The sequence below is a fragment of the Psammomys obesus genome, unplaced genomic scaffold, assembly GCF_907164565.1.
Source record: "Psammomys obesus unplaced genomic scaffold, mPsaObe1.curated_primary_1811, whole genome shotgun sequence".
Taxonomy (NCBI): Eukaryota; Metazoa; Chordata; class Mammalia; order Rodentia; family Muridae; genus Psammomys; species Psammomys obesus.
Genome location: NW_026592110.1, coordinates 3,303 through 25,173, shown reverse-complemented (window position 1 = coordinate 25,173; position 21,871 = coordinate 3,303). Strand labels below are relative to the sequence as shown.

Sequence of the window (21,871 nt, the reverse complement as noted above, 5' to 3'; positions counted from 1 at the left end):
TGTGTGTGTGTGTGTGTGTGTGTGTGTGTGTGTGTGTGTGTTGGGCGAAGGAGCCTGAAGTCACTACCTCCTGTAGCCAGGTGGGACTTCCAGTGGAGGGTGGGGATGCCAACCCACCCATAAAACCTTCCACCCAAAATCTGTCTCGCCTACAAGAAGAATAGGGATAAAGAGGAGCAGAGATTGAGAGAATGGTTAACCAATGACTGTCCCAATTCGAGACACACCCCATGGGACCCCCGACACTATTAATGATACTCGGCCATGCTTGCAGACAGGACCTTAGCATAACAGTCTTCTGAGAGGCTTCATCCAGCAGCTGATGGAAACAGATGCAGAGACCCACACCAAACAATAGGTGGAGCTCAGGGAGTTTTGTGGAAGAGTTGGGGGAAGGATGAGGGAGCTGGAGGGGTCAAGGATACCACAAGACCTACAGAATAAACTAACCTGGGCCCATGGGAACTTATAGAGACTGAACCAATAACCAAAGAGCCTTCATGGGCTGGACCTAGGTCCCCTATACAGATGTAACAGCTGTGCAGCCTGGTCAATATGTGGGTCCCCTAACAATGGGAATAGGTGCTGTCTCTGACTCTGTTTCCTGCCTTTGGATCCCTTACCCCTACCTGAGTTTCCTGTCTGGTCTCAGTGGAGAGATGATGTGCTTAGTCCTGCTGACTTGAGGTGCCAGAGTGGGCTGGTACCCCTTGGGAGCCTCCCCTTCTTTGAGAAGGAGAGGTGGGAATGGGGGAGGAATGTGTGAGGGTGGAACTGGGAGGACAGGAGGGAGGGGGCTGGGATCAGGCTAAAAGTGATTAAATAAAAATCACATTTATTCATTTATTGTGTGTATGTCGCTCTGTGTGTGTGTCTGTGTGTGTGTGTGGTTACCTGCACATTCCTACAACAGAGCCCACGTGGGGCTCAGAGGATGGCTGTGGGAGATTATGCATGGCACTCTCTTTCTGCTGTTTGGGTCCTGGAGATGGAGCCCAGCTGGGTCATCTCACTGACCTGCCCTTGAACTTCTGACCCTCCTGTCACCACCTGCCAAGTTCAGGGATGCCAGGTGTGCACCTCCACACTTGGTTCATGCAGCACCGGGGACCCAACAGCGACTTGTGCAAGCGAGGTAGCTCTCCCAGCTTGGCTACCTCCAGCTCCAGACTGCTCACCACGAGCATTGGGCTCATCTGTGACACTGCGAGAAAATGGAACCAAATGGATTTTGGCTTTGAATTCTTTCTGACAGCTTTGAGTCCATTAAAAATACAGTAAATGTCAGTGAGAATTTGCCACAGTATATTGTTTTGCCAAAAGGAAAATTTGTTAAATCAGTATAAACAGTGTAAAATTCTCTACAAAATCATTTCCAAGATTTATTTTCCTTAAAGCAGAACCGGACTGATTTGCTTACTGTGGGGGAGGGGTGTGCACACCTCCCGAGGCACACAGGTGGGTGTCAGCTGACAGCTTGCAGGAGTTGGCTTTTCCCTCCATGATGTAGTTCCCAGGTATTAGTCCCAAGACATCAGGCTTAGTGGTAAGCGACTATACCCATTAAGCCATCTTGCCAGCCCTCAGTGATGTATTTTCCACTCACTGTCATGCCTCATGACATGAAATGTTTTAGGAGAAATCATGTACACAAAGCACACATACAAACAGAGATGTGACATACACATCTATTCTGTCCCCTATGGCTAAGCCACCCTGAAAGGGCCTGATATTGTATATATTATATACAATATACTATATTACAGTATATACTATATACTGTATATACTATATATATATACACATAACAACAGTATATACTATACTGTTGTTTTCTTTCTTATTTCACAACTTGCTGGGAAGTTTAATTAGGGGAAGTCAATGTAATTCTCTATTTTTATTATAAATCACCTAACTATTGCCACAACATCAAACAGAGGCCATTGTGTTAACAGCGGGTACTTTTTGTCTTGAGCAAATGGTGGCACATCAAGGTATTATTCTATTATTTTTGAGGCAGGGTCTGGCTCAGGATGGCTTTCAACACCTTATGTAGCCCAGCTGATGTCAAACACATGGTCTTCCTGCTTCTACCTCTAGAGCGCTGGGGTTCCAGTTCTAAATTAGAGAGAAAATGGACTGGAAAGAAGAAAACTGGGACTTGTTTGCAAGCATGGCATAATACTTGACATCATATCTTATTTCATTTTATTCACAGAACAAGTCTACAAGACCTATTTCTATCTGTGTTTTACAGGCTGGGTCAGCAAAATTAGCTAATTTTGCCAGGACCCTAAACCTAACAAGGGTTAAAAATGGGATACTTTCTCACCTAGGCAATGAAGGGAAAAGGAAACAAACTACCGGGATTAAAAAGATATGCTCACACATTATTTGTTGCAAGGCCAAGAGAGGGAGGAGAGAGAAAACTTGGCTAGCTGTGTGCTAACCCCTGAGAAAGTCTCATCATACATTGCTGCCCACTTGGGTCGGTTTGAACATTTTCAAAATTGAAGGTAAAACAAAGGAGCCAGATGATAGACATTGACAACATGGCTGCCATTATATACAAATAATCTCTTGTATATTGAAAAGATGATAGAATTTTAGAAAAAAGTTAGAAAGAGCAAGTTTTCGCTTTTGTGAGACAGGGTATCTTGGAACTTGCTCTGTAGACCAGGCTGGCCTCAAACCCACAGCGCTCTGCCTGCCTCTGCCTCCTGAGTTCTGGGATTAAAGGTGTGGGCCACCACACTTGGCTAAGAATAAACCCTTGACTCCTACAGACAGGAGACAGTAGGCAGTGGGAAACAGCCTTCTACTTTGGTTGCTACCTTGCTGCATGTTTCAAAGGCTTCAGTTGCTCTTCGGGTCGTTTCTGTTAACTCCAGAATTTTATATTTGGGGATATCGGATATGCTACTCATGTTATTTTTACCCTATTTGTGAGTTTTTCTAACATTATCAAGAACTACAAGCCGGTGAATCTCACAGATGGAGGAACGAATATTTTACTACAAAGTAATGCTTTACTCAACTTGAAAGGTTAACTTTAATTAAGACAGTGATAAAAGCTCTCACAGAAAGAGTGACAAATCTGTAAAATTACCTCCGCTGCTGCGGGCCATTGTTAGAGCTTCCAGAGAAGTTGCTGGGCTTATTTCTAGTTGGCAGATCATCACTTTGGCTCGGCTAATGACACTGGCTGCCTTCGTCAAGTCTTCAGAATTCAAAAGCAGATTTGCTCCAGCTACTATGACGATGATATTCTGGCCTATAAAGAAATTCTACATATTTATACTAAACCAAGCAAAGCCAAGCAGTGATATGCTGCATGTGAGCCATCCTCTGAAGGCTTTATACAGACTGTTAGAAGAATTTATCTTAGCATTTCCAGGACATTCAGTTTAGTTATTGTCTTCCAACTGTATTCTTTTGGGCAACATTTCTGTGAGATTCATAATATTCTGATTGTTTTTCTTTTTAAAGGAGAATAGACTCTTGCTATATTTTCCAGGCTGGCTCTGAGCATCTTCTCAAGAGCTCCTCCTGCCTCAACTTCCTGAGTAGGTGGAACTATGGGTACATATCACTATACCTGACTTACTATGAGCACGTAATCATTTTACATTTATTTATTTTGTGCATAAGTGTGTGTATGCATGTGGGTGCATGTATACCATGGGCGCACATGTGGAAGTCATAGGACTCAATTTTTTCTTCCTACCATGTGGGTTTCAGAAACAGAACTCTTGTCTCCAGGGTTCTGCCTGCTGAGTCATCTCTCCAGCCCAATTATTATGATCACATTGAATAACATTTTAGGCATATTTTCTGAATTATTATTCTTATAAACAGAGAATAAACAGTTGAGAAATGATATACAACCTGTCTTTACAGTTTTTTTTCTGTGTGAGATGGTTAACACATTCATTTGGTAAAGACCGTGAATTCTAAATGATGGGTACCATAGAGATGAGTTCAGGGAGGAATTAAACCATGCAAAATGCTCAAAGCAAATGCTCCACTGTACATGAGCAGTTCATGTGTGTGCCATGTTCTTCCCCACGGTGATACTGACAGTTTTTACTACCTAAAAGATAGAAAATATATGATATAGATGATCTTTTACTTTATTTGGCTGGTACTGTACAGATCAAACAAAGAAACACCACCAAGGATTTGATACACTCTCATGACCTGAGCCCACTCCTTATAGTCCTTGGACATACTCACACAGGAGCAGGTGGTGATGCACCTTATCTGGAAGATGAACTCTCTGTGTGTGTGTGTGTGTGTGTGCTCGAGTGTGTGCAGAGGGCAGCAAAGCTTAGATATTGTTCTTCATGTACTAACTGCCTTAAAAAAATCTTTCTTTTGAGGCAGGATCTTTTAACTGGCCTGGGATGAGTCAAGTAGGCCAAGGTAGTAAGCCAGGAAGCCCAGGGATCTGCCTGTTTCCACCACCTTGGATTTGGGATTGCAAGCATTTGCTCTCATACATTGCTTTCCCTCCCTCTCTCCCTCCCTTCCTTCCTTCCCTTCTTCCTTCCTTCCTTCTTTCTTCTCGCCCTTCTTTTATGTAGGTTCTGGGATGGAACATAGTTCTCCCAAAGTACTGTGGTGACTGAACTATGTCTGTAGCCCCCATGAAATGAACTCTTGAGAGGCGTGCTGTCCGGCATTAGAGTCACAATAGTACATATGGCATGACATTTGAACTATAGCTAGTCTGAATTGAGATGCACTTTAACTAGACATATATATTGGGTTTTAAACTTAATAAAAAGGAGTAACATCTCACTATTTTTATGAAAGGCTTTACTTATTTTTATTTTTTGTGCATTGTTGTACTGCCTGCATGCATGTCTGTGTGAGGGTGCAGATCCCCTGGAACTGGAGTTACAGACAGTTGTGAGCTGCCATGTGGGTTCTGGGAATCGAACCTGGGTCCTCTGGAAGAGCAGTCAGTGCTAACTCCCCAGCCCCTATTTCACTATTTTTAAACATACATTTATTTATTAATTTACTTTCTCTCTATTTATTTATGTGTTGTATATGTTGGGGTGTGTGTCTGCTACAGCTCACACGTGGAGGTCAGAACAACTTATGGGGATTGGCTCTCTCCTTCTGCCATGTGGGTCTCAGGAACCAGCTCATGTTGGCAGCCTTGGCAGCAGGAATCTTAAGGCAGCTGAGCTGTCTCTCTGGCCTCACTAATTTAAAAAAAACATATTGAAAAGTTTTAATTTTAAAATAAATTTAACTACATGTTGAAACGACAATATTTTGGATATACTAGGATAATACACATTGTCATAATTAAATTTACCTATTTCCCCTTTCCTTTTAAGAACATGGTTCCTGGACAATTTAAAAACTGCATGTGGCTTGCATTTTCTTTCTATTGGATAGCTCAGCTCTGAAGGAATGAGTCGCAGCAGGCACTTTTTAGTGCTTCAGGCTGCTTATGCAGATCTTGTATAGACATGACCTCAAATTACCTCTCCACACAGAACAAATCCTAGCCTATCATCTTACCACATGTGTGTTTGTTGGCCATGGGGAAAACTTAATAAAGTGGGGACAGTTCCATACAAACCCAACCTCAGTCCTGGAAAAATGCAAAGAGCCCACTTGTTGAAAGACTTCATCTCTCCTTCTTCTTCCCTAGCAGTGAGCTCATTCTCTCTGTTGGAGTCAACTGTAGCATGACATAATGTGCGTTTCTGGACAGGCTTTCGTGGCTGAACAACAAGCCTAAGACCACAGCTGTCCACGAACAAAGTAGCCACGGACATGTGGCTAGCTCAGTCATGCCTTCAATCTAAGTTGCCAAAATAACACTCACCACTTTGTCTGGCACTCCTGCCCCAGCATTTGAAGGAGCCGATTGTTCCATTTCTCTGTATTTATTATTATTTTTAGACAGTCTCACTCTATAGCCTAGACTGGCCTGGAGCTCCTTGTAATCCTCCTGTTTGAGTCTCTTGAGTGCTGAAATCACAGATCTGTGTTGCCATGTTGCTGTAAAATCTATACTCCAAGATGTTACTGTACTATAAACCAGGCAAGGCTTACCATAACAGACATTCAATATATAATATTAATGTTTTGCATTGAAAATGAAGATTTTGGTTCACAGGAAAGGAAGAAGGAAAAACTCAAGTCATTCCTAGAACACAACATGAAGTTTAAGATCAGAAATGACCTTCTTTTGGCAGTTATCATTTTTGATGTAATAAATTCTACATTATATTATTACATCATCAATAGTGATATATAGTTAATAATAATATGATTAATAATGGTATATGATTAATAGTAATAGGTTTTCATTTTATGGTCAGAATGAAAACTTAACCTACTGTCTTTACTACTGTAACTTCAGAATTGCTGGGGTTGGGTTTAAAATGCTGCATCGTCTGTTTAACATGAGCATACAGAAGAACACTGTGAGGGGCTTGAGATGTGGCTCAGGTTGCAGAGTGCTTGCCCAGCATGCACGAACCCCAGGCTTAGTCCTGAACACTGCATAAACTGGGCATGATGAAGCACACCTCTGATGCCAGCACCTGAAAGATGTAGGCAAGACTACCAGAAGTTTGAGGCCATTCTGGAATACATGAGTCTTTGGCTGCAAAACAGACAGACAGACAAACAGATATACCCCAAAAGAAACAAACTGCAAGCCTGAAATCCCAGCATTCAGAAGGCTGGACAGGACTATTACTGAGTTCAAAGCTAGCACAGGCTACAAATAACTCCCCTCATGAAAATGTTTATATGTAGTCAGTATATTAAGTAGAAAATCATTAAATATTATGTGGAAATACTGAATGAACAATTCTTGAAGTGAAAAAATTAACATGTTTCAAATTGCATGCCTTTCTGGGTAGCATGATAAAATTTCATGCCATCTGATTCTGTCTCACCTGGGATGTGAGTCATCTCTTTGTCAACAAATCATGTACAATGTCTGTGTATCCACTAGCTACAGGTCGTCACTTAGATAGCCATCTTGATTGTCTGACAGACTGCTTAGATATTGTAATTCCTGAGTTCATTTAACCTACACACGGTAGCCTAACGGTATGGTAGAATGCCTCCGTCACTCACCTCACTTGATCGCATCATGTAGGTGCCTTGTCATCTCACATCATCACAAGAAAGTTGAGCACAGCACAACAGATCTTTTGAGATGGATTACACTGACATAGTACTTCCTACACTGTATTGTTATAATCATTCTTTTTTATTATTACTCTTATAAATTTCTTTTTTTTCTTTTTTCCTTTTTTTTTTTTTTTTTTTTTTTTTTTTTTTTTTTTTTTTTTTTTTTTGAGACAGGGTTTCTCTGTGTAACCTTGGCTGTCCTAGACTCACTTTGTAGATCAGGCTGGCCTCAAATTCACAGCAATCCACCTGCCTCTGACTCCCAGAGTGCTGGAATTACCAGAGTGTGCCATTGCTCCCGGCTTCTTATAAATTTCTTACAGTTTCTAATTTGTAAACTAAACTTTATCATAGGGGTATATATATATATGAAGAATATATATATATATATATACATATGAAGAAAAAAAACATTGTATAGCAACATCAGGACTACTGGCAGTCTTAAAATGTATTCCTTTACACAAGGAGGACCACTGTATACATCAAAGACATATTGCTACAGATCCCAGCACAGCCCACAAATGCACTAGATTCTATCCTGCATAGTCAAGAGATGACTGGTCTTTCTGATTACTGACTTTAATTTATAATAAAAAAAAATGTAGATTTTTCACACTTTGAACAGTTGGCAGATTCTGAACTCTCAACTTGAAAGTAGGGTGTCCTGGCACTCTCTGTGTAGACCAGGCTGGCCTTGAACTCACCTTTACCACACCCAGCTGCAGTTACTGTTTGTAAAGGTAATTATTTTAACTATGGTAAAGCCTCGTGGTAGAACTGGGTACATTGACTTTTGAGGTTTGATTGCTGCTTAAAGAGCAGACAAAACTGAGCACTAATGATGAGTTAGAAGTAATTACTTGCTGCCATTTGCTCAGTAAATAATCTATAAATACACGTCAACAAACTTTGTTTTGCGCCCACTTACATTTATTTACTTAGCGGAAGGATAATGCAAATGACAGTGAGTACTTGACTGTTTGGAGAAGTATGTGTCAGTTCTGACCTCTGGTGAAGGTTAAAGGGAGCACAACAGGATATAGATCATATCTGGAAGCATCAACCATGCTTCATATATACTAGATGGAGCGTGTTACAGATGATCAAGGAGAGGCCTATAACTTAAGGGAAAGGTTTTCATTGGATTGGAAATGCCATGCCTCAGGTCTTGGAGCAGTGGGTGTGGTAAGAGGCCAGTGGGACTGGGGTGGAATTGTTGCTTCCAGTCTAGTTCTGGAATGAACCATCCATCTGAGGTAGTGACCCTCATATTCGAAGCACATACCTTCATTATTGACAATTATAGAGGCAGTTCCTGTAGCAGCATCTCTGGTCTGATATGTAAATTCTACAAGAAAACGAAAACCACAATCACGTTAATACAGCCTGGCATGGATAATTTATTTTAACAATTTCAATGTGACACTAATTCTTGGAAAAACTTTTTAACCTTTAACCATCTGGAATGAGTTTTAAAAAAATAAGTAATTAGTGCTAATTTATACCCATCACCTATACAACGAGGAAAATGGGCATCGTTACATTTAGTGGCACCTTCTCTTTGCATTAACAACCCATTAAACGACCCACACTTTTTACTCCTTAAAATTGTTCATAGTTGTATACATATGCGTTTTTTAGAATAACATATTTCTTTTCTTCACTGTAAAAAAACATGACAGACTTGAGATAAAAAAACAAAAGGTTAAACGTATAAAATGAGCTTGTTTGAATTTCTTCATTTTCGTAAGCTTTGTGTTTCGTCCAGAGCTGTGGTCTGGCATGGAAACAGATGTTGATCAGGAAGCCTCTGATGGCAGCAAAGAGCTGTGGGCTGGAGAAGGACAACCTGACTCCACTCTGGCCCCAGCTCCGGCCTGCTGTGTGCTCTTGGGAAATACCCAGAACCTTGATGGTCTTTGGTTTTCTCTTCTGCGATTATACTTCATCCTGACAGCTCCTAAGATGGCCTTCAGCTATATCATTCAGTGATTTTTCTTGAAACATCCTTTATGAATATAGCACCTGTTTTTCTTTGTCACCCGCCTCTTAGCCATTAAATGAAGATTTGTAACGGCCTTTGATTTCAATCCTATCTGGAATGAAATATTAAAATGAAAATATTAAACAAAGTGGTGTGTAAAGCTTCTCTGGCCACCAGGGGAGGATCTACTAATTATATTTAGCTTTCAGTTTTTCTGATAATAGGACCACAGAAGAAAAAATAAGCCAGGTGTGGTGGCACATGCCTGTAATCTTAGCACTTAGGAGATTGAGGCAGGAGGATTGCCTTGAGTTTGAGGCCAGTATAGGCTACATAGTAAATACCAGGTCAGCCAAGATTATATAGTGAGACCCTTTCTTAAAAAAACTAAAAACAAAATAAAAACCCTAAAGAAAGTTATAAACATTAACTTTAAAAAGATGAGGTTTTTACCTGTAGAAATATGATTTTGTCTTAAGTTTTCTATGTAATCATTGCCAAAAGAATCTTTGCCAACCTGTACCAAAGAAACGATGAGCATTAGACCTTTTACATTTAGTAAAATACTACAATGTAGCTTTTAGAATATTTAGCATTTTCAAAGGGCGTATCTGCACAGTACTTCATAAGACTAATTAATCTTCTTACTGTAAGATGCTAGACTAGATTTCACAGTGGTTATGCTCTGTAACCCTATTTTACTTATATCCCACCTAAAACATGAAGCACACATGTCTATGTGTCCCCTGCAGCCTGGTGCCCGAGGGGATCAGAAGACAGCTTCAGGTCTCTCAGAATGGGTTACAAACAGTTGTCAGCTGCCTTGAGGGTGTTGGGAGTTGAACTTGGGTCCTCTGAGAGAGCAGCCAGTGTTCCTACTGCTGAGCCCTATCTCCAGCCCAGCATCAGTTTCTTGAAGGCAGAGCTGCCCCAGAGCTGCACACACTCCACAGGCAATGCTTTGCTGTTTTAAATCTGTCTTTATAATTCTTCACCTTCAAACCTTGTACGCATTCACATTCATTTACATTTCTGGACTTCAGTTTTACAAAGCTTATGGTTTCATGCTAATGTGGATGGGGAAAAGCCCGCAGGGCCTCAACCCTACACAAAGAACTATAGGCAACTATTCAGAATGGGAGAAATAGGTGCTGGAGAGATGGCTCAGTGGTGAGGAGCACTGTCTGCTCTTCCAGAGGTTCTGAGTTCAATTCCCAGCAACCACATGGTGGCTCACAACCACCTATAATGGGATCTGATGCTCTCTTCTGTCATGCAGGGATACATGCATGTATAAATAAATAAATCTTAAAAAAAAAAGACTGGGAGAAATAGTCTTCACCCGGGAAGAGCACACCAATCCGGAAGAGCACACCAATTGGTTATTCAATACCAAGTGTTCAGCCCTGAAAACATACATACACAAACAGTATAAAGGCTGAGCAGGATGTATTTATGAATTTGTATGTATATATATATACATACATATATATGTACACACATGTGAAAACAATACATACATATACATACATACACACATATATGTTAAAACAATACATACATACACACATATATATGTGAAAACATATATGTGAAAATAATGAAAAAAGTGGTCATGAACTTGAAAGAGAGCAAGGAGGGGGTTTATGGGAAGGTTCAGCGAGAGGAAAAGAAATATAATTATAATCTCAACAAATTAAAGAAGTAGTTAAAATAAGCTTGGGATCTGTGATGGTGGAGCATGCTGCGTGCTCAGCAGGTGGAAGCAGGAGGAAGGCAAATTCAAGGGCAACTACTGACACGTGACTCTCCCTTCTCCTCCCCCTCCAGCGTTAGAAGCTTACACTCCCTAATCCTTTTGTTTCTCACTCAAACTGAAGTTATCAGAAATTGTTAAGAAGTCACAGTAGAACCTTTGAGACAGATTTTGATTATTTCCTGCCACTGAGCACATTGAATAATACAAATGAGACCCTCACAAAGGAACCAGCCAGAAAGTAGTAATGGGCCTACTAGAGACTATTACAAAGGAATATCAGCAGGCTTCTGTTTCCCAGGCACACTTTGGCCATCGAATTGACAAGAGAAATTTAAATGTAAGCATCTTGGCCAGGAGGCAAATGGTGCATATGGGAGTCAGGGAACTTGGAGTCTCATTTCAGTTCTGCCATTATCAAGCTAATTAAAATTCTTTGCATTTTGCCTCAAATTGTTCCATCTGAGCCAGGCTGGAGGGTGGAACTGGTGTGAGTTCTCTCTGGCAGACAGGAAACCAATGGGTCTCAACACTGGCTGCATGTTAACATGTCCTGAAGACATCAGACATCCCGATGCTCTGGCCCAGGTTAACTAACTAGTGGTTAAACCACACTCTGCAGGTGGAAGTGGAGGTTACTCCAAGTGCGAGACCGCTGGCTTTAGGGATTAAAGGGCTGGGTGTGTATTGTAAAGCCTTGCGTGTCGATGAGATGGAAATGAGAGCTGCTGATGAGAGCACAGCCCCGGGCATGCTCTGTAGGTGGATCAGCTAAGTGGAGGTGGAGCGGCATGGTCTGCAGAATCTGTTAGGCCCACCAGGCTGGACCCAACACTGGGATGAAGATACGGTAGAGCGTCAGGTTTCCTAGGCTCATGTTTGCTGAACCCTGCTCAGAAGCGCTGCAGGTTTGTTCCCCCTTGTTATCTTTTTTTTTTTTCTTTTCTAGCTTTCTAAAATTCATATATGGCCAAAATAATTAGATTTCATTTTCGGAGTTGTGAGTGGAAAGTCATTATTAACTTGACCTCATCACTTGGCTGTGTTAGGATCCAATGTGCATATAATATGTTCATGTTTATTTCCTTGCCTTCACTTCTGAGAACTCTGGATTCCATTCTTCTCTCTTCCACCTACTCAAACTGGACCTGTTTTTCCAGCACCAACTTACATCCACCTTCCTTCTTTTGGCTCTCATTGATCCTCTCATTTCCAGAACTCCTACATAGCATTCCTGATCACTACCATAATTCAGTGCCATCTACAGTTTGTCGCTCCATATTTGTCTACTGGGGCTTCCTAAAGCTTGCTGATGCTAGCTTGAAATATATTGGCCCTTTCCAAAGCCCTACACACGAAGATGTCCCATTAGTAGGGCATCACCTCGGTGACTTTACAGTTTATTTTCTTGGGCCTATGAGCACTGGAGTTACAGTGTGGCTGCAGACACGGCTTTGCTTACGACCGAGAGACTATTCCTGAGATTGCACATAGTCTGAGGCAGTCTATCTGCGTGAGTCTGTTGCAGCTCAAAGGGGGTGGGTCAAGGGCAACTTCGACAAGGATTTAAGGGAGGGTGATTCACAGGACTTACTGACCTTGAATAGAAAGGGTCTTCCGGGCTTGAAGCTACTCTTCACACACTGCTATTCAGCTTTCTTACAGGAAGCTCCCACTTACTGCTTTCCCTCTTTACACACAGTATGGATTAACAATTTGTAATATACAAAACCAATGCAGTAAAAGTAAAAAGAGTACCCTAAGAAACACAGCCTCATTTGCTATTGCTGTTAACTCCAGTGGCTGTAAACATCTAATATCACATTGCTATCCATCATTCTGTTTACTTCTGGTTTCTGTGCTGTCTAGATCAGGGCAGACTGAGCATAGCACTGGCCTGAGCAGGCTTTTGAGTTGCACTCTCCTAACCTACTGCGCCCTTCGTCACTGGCCTTCCTGCCTGACCTTTCTAAAGGGAACTGGGGCTACTTGCATTAGAGGTGAGACGGCTTTACATTTGTAGGAAGCAAAACCGTCTTATTCTTTGGATCACTCTAGTGCTGTTTCCTGGTGTGGTCACAGAGGTCCGTGTCTGCCTGTGGTTTCTGTTTATCTGCACAGAAAGCAGCTGTGGGTTCACACTGGGCCCCTGTATCTTGAGCTCTTTCTTTAACATCGTTCTTGTTGCTAGGGCTTGATGTTTCCTCTTCCTTTGTGTGCACTTATGTGTTTGTGTGTACATGGCGATCACACATGTATGTGCGTGCATGCAGGTGAAGGCCAGAGGTCAACTTCAGGTGTTGTTCCTTTGGGACACTATGCATGTTTTTTGAGACAGGATCTCTTGCTGGCCTGGAACTCTCCAATTTGGATAGGCTGGCTGGTGAACCCCATGGCTCCTCCTGCTTTGGTCTCTCCAGTGCTGGGATTACCCATCTACATAAGATGGTCTTAAACAAACAAAACATGGGCTCTATGTATTGAGATCCTAATGGGTACCACACTGCACCATCTCTCCAGTCCTCCTGTTTTTAACACAGCACACAGTATGCAGGCCAGGAAGGGGAGCTTCACACTTGCAGTGGTTCTTCTGTCCTGACCTCCAGAGTGCTGGATTACAGGCATTCACCAAAGTTTTAGAAAAAGCCTCTTCTTAAACGTCTGGCTTCAGTGGAATACAAGTGGAGGAAACACTTAACGCACATCAGGCAAAGTCTGTGAGAGAGGCCCCAGCAGGCTCTCTGCCTTGGGATGAAGACTTTCACTTTCAAAAATAGCATCTCCAATTGTCGCTGGACGTTAGCCTTGGCACATGACTCAGCTGCATACCAAATACATGATTCTTAACTGCGTCGAGTGCTTCATTATCTGTATGTCACTATATAAATACTGATCTAACTCTTGCTTAATGCTTTTATCACCACTATCTTAACAAATAACTCCATGGTTTTGCCACCAGTCTTCCCCATCAGAGCCTGACATCCGGTGTGCTGTTGTACAGCGGTCCATACATTAACACTGCTTAGGGAATGATGGGGGATTCTTTACCAGTTTTTTTTTTTTCTCCATCTGTTCATTTTTATCTTGATTAATGTAATGATTTGGGTTTTGATTTGGAACATGTCATCTTTAAAAAAACTGCTAAAAGCCAAGTGTGGCTAATTTGTCTAACAAGACTATATTGCAAGCTGTGTGTGCTGGTGTACACTTGCAACCCCAGCTTTAGAAAGGCAAAGGCAGGAGGAATTAAGGCCTTTCTGTATCATAAAGCAAGGTAAAGACCAGCATGGACCTGTCTCACACAACCAAAAAGAAAAAGGAAAAAACAAAAACAAAAACAAAACCAGAACACAATACTACACAATCGGAAACTGTAATGATGATGGATAGCTTTTGTTATAAAGTGTATTATTTCTCTCTATATTTCTAGGGAGCTGGGTGCAATGGCACATGCCTTCTTCTTTCTTTTTTCTTTCTTCTTCTTCCTCTGCGATTTACTTATCGTACCTCCTTAAGCACCATCCACCACTACTGTTTCTTCTTCTCCTCCTCCTCCTTCTCCTTCTTCTATATTTACTTATTATGTATACAGTACTCTGTCTGAATGTATGCCCACATGCCAGAAGGGAGCAGCAAATAGCATTATAGATGGTTATGAGCCACCATGTTGTTGTGGGAATTGAACTCAGGACCTTTGGAAGAACAGTCAGTGCTCTTAACCTCTGAGCCATCTCTCCAGCCCCCAATTCAAATATTTCTATTTAAAACCAATCTCAAAATTTGGGTGAGATCCAGAGCACATCTAATTTTGACTTTAGTGAACATGGGAACAGTTTGCATAAAGCTTCCAAGAGGGGAGGGTATTCCATGTCTTTCCCATTCCCAGGCCCAGGGAACTCCCCTTGTCCCAGGACAGCCACTTTTGATACCCAGCTTCCCGCACCAATTCTATGTCCAGCTTTTTCCAGCCAGGAAATCATATCTCCTTCTCAGTTTCTGAGTCCACTTTTGTGAGCATCATTGGATCATTACTGACATCTCATCTCTAATCAAGCATGGGATAAGTCAGGTGTGAAAATCTGTTGTCAGCCCCCTCTCACAGTGTCATCATTTCTAGAATCCAATTATTTCCTGATTAACTATATTACTAGTTTAAATCCCTAAGGAACAGTCTTGACAACAGGGTTGAGGGGTTTATTTTGAATTTTGTTTCCTGTGAAGTTTTTGACCAAATAGCCATGAAAATGAGATGTTCCTCGTCAGTCAGAAGTAGAGCTGCAGCTCAGTAGCAGATGAAGTGATAACTGTGCAGCTTCTATATCACTTAAAGGCTCCCATGGAGAGGAAAGTGCTGTGTGAAAGCAGAAATGACATTTTTGCAGATTTTTTTTGGGTAAAATCTACATAGTTCATAGGATATAGCTTTTCTAAGTTTTTTTGTGTGCTCATCTGCCATGCAGATTCAAACCTAACTTTCCCTGTACTTAAACTCATACAATTTTAACTTTTTATAATAGCAATGCTACCACCTTCAAATGACATGAAATGTGTTGCAGGATATTTGATCCCATTGTGAACCTCAAAACTGTGAACTGTAAAACCTTGTTTATTTGGTGTTGTTAAGCTCTATCACATACCTTTAATCCAAGAACTTTCTTTTTATTGTAAACTGGTGGTTATGGTGTGGTTCACCCAGCCCTAGCACACACCTCTAATCCAAGAGTTTTCTGTATACAGGATTTAATAAAGTTAACCCTAGGTCAGGAGGTGGAGAAATCAGCTGAGTAGGAGGGACTTTGAGTTGAGGGGTATTTAAGACAGTGTGGAGAAGAAGAAAGAGCTTTTTTAGCTTAAACTCTGGCCTTAGCTTTGGTTTCAGCTCCTCAACTCCCTGGCTTTTTTTTTTTTTTTGAGCTAGTAAGCCTTTGGCCTTGGGTTTTTTGGCCTTCTCCTCTTGGGTTGTCAGTTGAGTGAGCTAGTGAGTCTTTTAGGTTTTTTCATCTAGACCTGAGTTGAGTAGGATTAATATTATCTGAATAAACAGGAAGTGCAGAGCAAGCAGCTTCTAAAACTATAGAAATGACAGAGACTGCTGGCTGCCTGGACAGTCACCCAAGAGATCTCTCTAACATTGCAGCATCAGAAATGTATGAAATTTGAAACTTTTGGCAGCCAAATACAATTATTTTCAAATTATTTCAGGAGGATTACTGAATGTTACATAGCCTTTCTCTACACAACTGAAAGCAGAAGTGTGCCAAGAATCGGCCATTAAAAGCCAGATTCCACCAGCTCTCACGATATGGCAGTGGACGATGGCTTAGTGATGAGTGGCTATGTTTCTGAGAGCTGTGCTGCTGCTGAGGCCTGCTGAGTACAGGAGGACTCAGGCCCTCTGGAAGCTGGGCTGCAGACCCCAGAGAACACGCGGCACACTCTGGTTATAAGCTCACTCGGGAAATGCACTATCAAGTTATTTGAAGACTGCTACCTCCCAGAGGATTCACTCACCAGAAGCTCATACAAAGAAGAAGGAAGCTTAGTCACTTTTACCAAAAAACAAAACAAAACAAAACAAAACTTCAAAAGAATTAAAAGCAGGTACTCAGGGAAGTGCATGTGCATGGGTGCGTGGCCACAGGCTCGTCAGAAAGGTGGAAACAGTCCTAGGTTCGATCGGCACACTCATGGATGGATAGGTAAGTGGTGGCATATCATACAATAGGGCAATATTTGGCCCTTAAAAGAATGTAATACTGATACATGCTACGAAATGGAAGAACCTCAAAAATAGTGAGAGTAGCCAGAAGCAAAAGTCATATATTACACACATGTAAAATATGCAGAATAGATAGCTTCATAGAAACAACATGTAGATTGGTGGTTACAGGGTCCCAGGTGGAGGAGGAATTGGGAAGAAATTGCTTGAATGGACAAGAGGTGTTCCTTTGCTATGATGGTGTCCTGTAGCTGAAAAACCCTGCAAATCACCAAGTATTACTGAACTTCAATATTTCTTTAGACAGGGCCTCACTATGTAGCTCAAGCTGGCCTTGAACTCATAATTACCCTTCAGCATCATGAGTAGCTGGTACCACAGGTATGCACCTCTATCCCTAGTGAAGTGTTCATTGTATAATGGCAAAAGAGAACAGAAACAAGATGCTGGAACCAGCCCTTGCAGTGGGGCCTCCCGCATGCCATATGGCTTACCTTGCAGACTATGGATGCCTTTGCTCCAAGCCGGGCAGCTTGGACACACTGGTTGGCACCTTTTCCTCCAAAGCCAATGAAAAACTTATGTCCATGGATGGTTTCTCCAGTTTTGGGCAAGCGAGAAGTAAGACTATTATAATTGAGAAAGAAGAAAACAAAGCATGTTGGTAACTGCAATCCAGGAAAGGTTATCTACCAGAGCTCTGATGATGAGGCCACTGAGCAGCCTGAGTTCTGGGAAACAGGTGATGGAGTGTGCTGTGAACACTGAGGCCAGGTGGGGCGGGGAGGGGAAAGAAACTGGGAGCTGCCAGGAAGACTGCCTTTCCTTACAGTTTGCATCATAATATAACCTATGTCCTCCAGAGGATTCCTCTCTTCTCCACAGCCACCAATGTAGCTACACTGCAAATGTCAGCTGGCATCTGGGTTGGGCTTATTCAGGGGCTAGTGCCCACCCACACCAGAGCTTATTCACAGTGGGACTCAGCAGGCCACAGGAAGTTTATGGGATTGTCTGGCACTTTGGTAAGAAGAACAGGAGGTGTGGCATGATTCTAGTGAGTGTCAAGATGGGACCTAAGGGGTAGAGGAAGCAGCAATTTCTGCAACTAAAACCATCCTATTTGTTTACTTGAGGGTGGGGTGGGAGCAGATTTTGGCTCTCCATCCTGTCTACCGTATCAGTTCGTGCACCGTGTCAAAAGGAATATATATTTAAAACAATGGAGCCTTAAGTAGTAGATTTAGGCTGTAACTTTTATTAGGAAACATATCAATCATATAAAAGTAGACCTCCCTTATGCTAGTCACTTATCACTCAGATTCAGTTCTTATCAGCTCCTAATTGGCCTTGTTTCCACTGACATCTCAAGAAGCTAAGCACAACTTCACCATAGCCAAGAAGCTAAGCATAATCTTCACAGTAACCAAGAACCTAAGCACCAGTCTTCACCATAATGTTATGGCCAATGATGACAGTATTACCAGGGGCAAACATTACATGCGATTTGTTCCAGGTAAAGATTTTCATGACTTCAAAGACAAGGTTTGAAGAAAAACATTTTTGAAGGATGGAAAGAAAGGACTGGCTTCAAAATGGTAAGGAGTTTCAAACATAGGGACCAGCAAAAGGAGACTGGCTTCCTGGCCACAAAAAAGGGGCCCAAGGATGGTGGGTGGGGCCAAAGTGAATCAACTCTATATAGGAAAGAGAGGCCAACAGTTAAATTCACAGTGGAAACCGGCTGAGATCCTATGCTGTTTTAAGAGATTATAGGTATGTATTCATTAATGGGCCATGATATATCTGAAATGAGTACCATATTATATTAGAATAGAGTAACAGAACAATGGTGATTCTTCCAGGCCATTAGGAGCTTGCTTTCAGTGGGATGACATGAACTAACGCCAGAATGCAGTTATTTCAAGAAAGACCAGGATCAGCCTGTGAGCCTCTCTCTGTGCTTCTAAAACCGTCAATAAATCAGACGACACTATTCCACTTCCCAGCACTGCACTGTCAAATATGGTTGAAATTCAAAAGAGACTCATCAATAATTTGAAAACATCCCACTCCTCCTCTTTTCAATGCTATTTTTATCGAGGATTCTACATGCATTTATAGTACTGATGAAAAAAATATACATCTAAAAGGTTCACTTCTGAAAAAGGTACTCAATCAAGAGAAAAATGGTTTTAATGTAATGTTATTATCCTGTCATTTAATTTAGCAATGACAGTGATGATGGGATTTTGATTTGCATCAGAAATCTTAAACATTTTAGGGTTCTGTTATGAGCAGCAGCGGTGAGTAATCCGTGTGACGGGGTAATGATGGGAATTCTTGGCTTACTGACTGCTCCCAACGACTCTCGTAAAGCCTTAAAAAGAAAAATATCTAACATGGCTAAAACTGGTAAAATAAGTTCATTAGCAACACTGTGACATAGAGAAACTTTGGACTTCTACTGTATTTATACTTAGGTCCAGGTCACAAGTCACTGCTTTAAATCTAGTGTCCTTTTTTTTTTTTTTTTTTTTTTTTACTATGAGCTGTGGGAAATCATGAGAACTATACTGCCAGGTTATTATGGGATGTGTATACACAGAGCGGAGCAGTGAAACTACGGCAGTATGTATGTGCACTTGATGTGGGAACAGATATGGCTAGGATTTAGAGTCGTTTCTTAAAATCACCTATGTCTATGCACCACGTGCATTCAGTGCCTGTGAAGGCCAGAAGAGGGCATCAGCTCTCCCAGGACTGGAGTTACAGATAGTTGTGAGCTGTCATGTGGGTGCTGGGAATTGAACCCCAGTCCTCTGAAGGTAACAGTTGAGCCATCACTACAGCCTCTTAGAGTCATTTTAAAGAAACTATTAACACAAGCTGGCAGATATTAGCAAGTGTGGAATTAATTCAGCAATCACTAAAACTTTTATGTCTGGTGTTTTACTATTTTCTTCTTCTTCTCTCTCCATCTTCCCTCTGCCCTCACTGCTTTCTTTCTCCAGCTGTTTCATTTCCCTGCATGGGGACAGAGGGCAAGTCTGCTGTGTTCTCCACTCTACCCAAAGTCTCTGCCACTCAACAGATGGTTAAGAGATTCTTGTTTCGTTTCTTTTTTATGTCTCCTCTGGATAGGATCCACTTTTTTCTTCTGAATTGAGGACGTGAAGGTGCTGACCATGGATGGATGAGGAATCTAGCAGCCATGGCTATACAACTGTGTGACAGTAACAACTCCATGTTTTGCCATATCTTACCTACTACACTCCAAATTTTTGCAGGATTCTTTTCTTTCTCTTTCCCCATTCCTTCCCACCTTTTTGAGATAGCCTCACTTAGCCCAGGCTGACCTGGAACTCACTTTGTGACTGGGGCTAGCCTTGAACTCCTGAGCTTCCTGTCTCTATCTCCCAAGTGCTAGAATGACAGACACATGTATGCCTCTGTACCTGGCTTAGGATTTTAATTTTCTCTCTCTCTTTAAAAAGATTTATTTTCACTTTAAAAATTTATGTGTGTATATGTTAGCACCCTCGAAGGCCAGAAGAGGGTGTCAGATTCTTCAGAGCTGGGGTTCCAGGTGGGTGTGAGCTGCCAGATATGGGTGCAGGGACAGACTTGGCCCCTCTGAAAGGGCAGCAAGAATTCTTAGCCCCTGAGCCATCTCTTCAATCCCCATAATTCTTCTCTAAGCAAGAGTAGTAACTCTAGAACACACCATTACTTATTCATCCAGGCAATAATTCAGAAGGTGTTGATTCAGTGTTTTCTGATGTACTTCCTTTAGCACAGTATCATCTTGCTGACAAGGATGTAATTGAAGGGTGATACAAGTGATAGATGAGTGAAATTCATGTAACAGATGAAGGATCAAATGATCTCATTCATATCTTTTACAGAGGCTAGAGATGTCACTCAGTGGTAGAGCCCTTGCCTAGTATATGTGTGTCCCCAACTTCAATCCCTAGCACTTAAAATAAAGCTCACCAAGTGAGTGTACAGGTGTGCATTGCATAATGGCAAAAATACATTCTGGAAATTGAGTCTTTTTTTGTATTTCAAATAGCATATACAAGATGGCTATGTCATTAGGAACATCTTATGAGGCTGTTATCTCACACACAGTCATGGTTGATAGCGACAGCATCATGCAATATGTGATTGTTAAGGTTGCATACAAGAGGGCAACATACACAAAATGAGCTTATGCCAGGCACCCATAGAAATGGGTGGGGAACAAAAATTTCATGTTCTACTGGTTTCTGTTTCTAGTACAAGGCCTCACATGTGCTAGGCAAATGTTCTGCCAGATTCATAGGCAGTTTGAGTTCATTCTATAATTCAGATAGTCCTTGAATTTTCCTGGTTTTGCTGCTCAAGTAGCTGGGGCCATCGGCCTGTACCATTGGACCTGGCCTTCATGTTTGATATTGGATACTTATGGACATAAGCATATACGGTAAGAATCTATTACTGTATTATGGCATGTCACTTGTCACTATTTCAGATTCATTTGTCCTTCTGCCTTATTTTCTAGCTACCTGCTCTTTGTGGGCAGCAACTAGCTTCTTGCAGACACAGACTAGTGGAGCCTTGTCTAGAGCTGCATTATTTCCTCTTGAGAGCGTCTCCTTTCTTTGCTATGACCCATCAGGACAGCCCACGAGGTTAAAGGACTACTTGCAGGAGTCAGTTTCCTTTCCAACATGTGGGTCCTGAGGATTGAATTCATGAAGTCAGCACTGGCAGCAAGCATCTCACACCAGCATTATGTCTGTATGTGCTCTTTCATCCATGCTCTGACTCCCTTGCTCCTGCCCTGGATGGGGAACCTGCAGGTGCTCAGGCAGGAAAACAAACCACATGGCAAGAGCTGAGAATGAAAACTCGGTTCAGACTGACCTCATCAACCTGGATCAGACTTGGAAAGTCTGATGCCAGGTGGTCCATTGCCAGCATATTTAAAACACAGCACAATCTGGGAAAAGGTTTCCAGGCAACCATCACTGTAACCTGGGTATACAGTAAAGCTTAGTGTGTCTTAGCGCAGTGGTTCTCAACCTTCCTAATGCTGTGACCCTTTAATATAGTTCCTCATGTTGTGCTGACCCCAAACCATAAAATTATTTTCTTACTACTCCATAACTGTACTTTTGCCAGTTATGAATAGTAATGTAATTATCTGATCTTTCTGATAGTTTTAGGTGATTCCTGTGAAAGGGTT

General features: G+C 41.7%; 1 protein-coding gene and 1 non-coding gene across 2 annotated transcripts; one reads left to right on the top strand and one right to left on the bottom strand.

Moving 5' to 3' along the window:
* Positions 1-1,059: 1,059 nt before the first annotated feature.
* On the bottom strand, positions 1,060-17,265 carry LOC129680780 (ribokinase-like; the record flags this gene model as incomplete). The annotated part of the gene is made up of 5 exons (XM_055612518.1): positions 1,060-1,204; positions 3,082-3,274; positions 8,465-8,527; positions 9,617-9,680; positions 17,133-17,265. Coding segments are annotated over 5 exons (598 nt in total), but the record flags the coding sequence as incomplete, so codon positions are not given.
* Positions 17,266-17,332: 67 nt separating this feature from the next.
* Positions 17,333-17,411, top strand: LOC129680781 (small Cajal body-specific RNA 18). The gene has a single exon (XR_008720746.1). It is a non-coding gene; the product is annotated as a small Cajal body-specific RNA 18 (non-coding RNA).
* Positions 17,412-21,871: the final 4,460 nt, after the last annotated feature.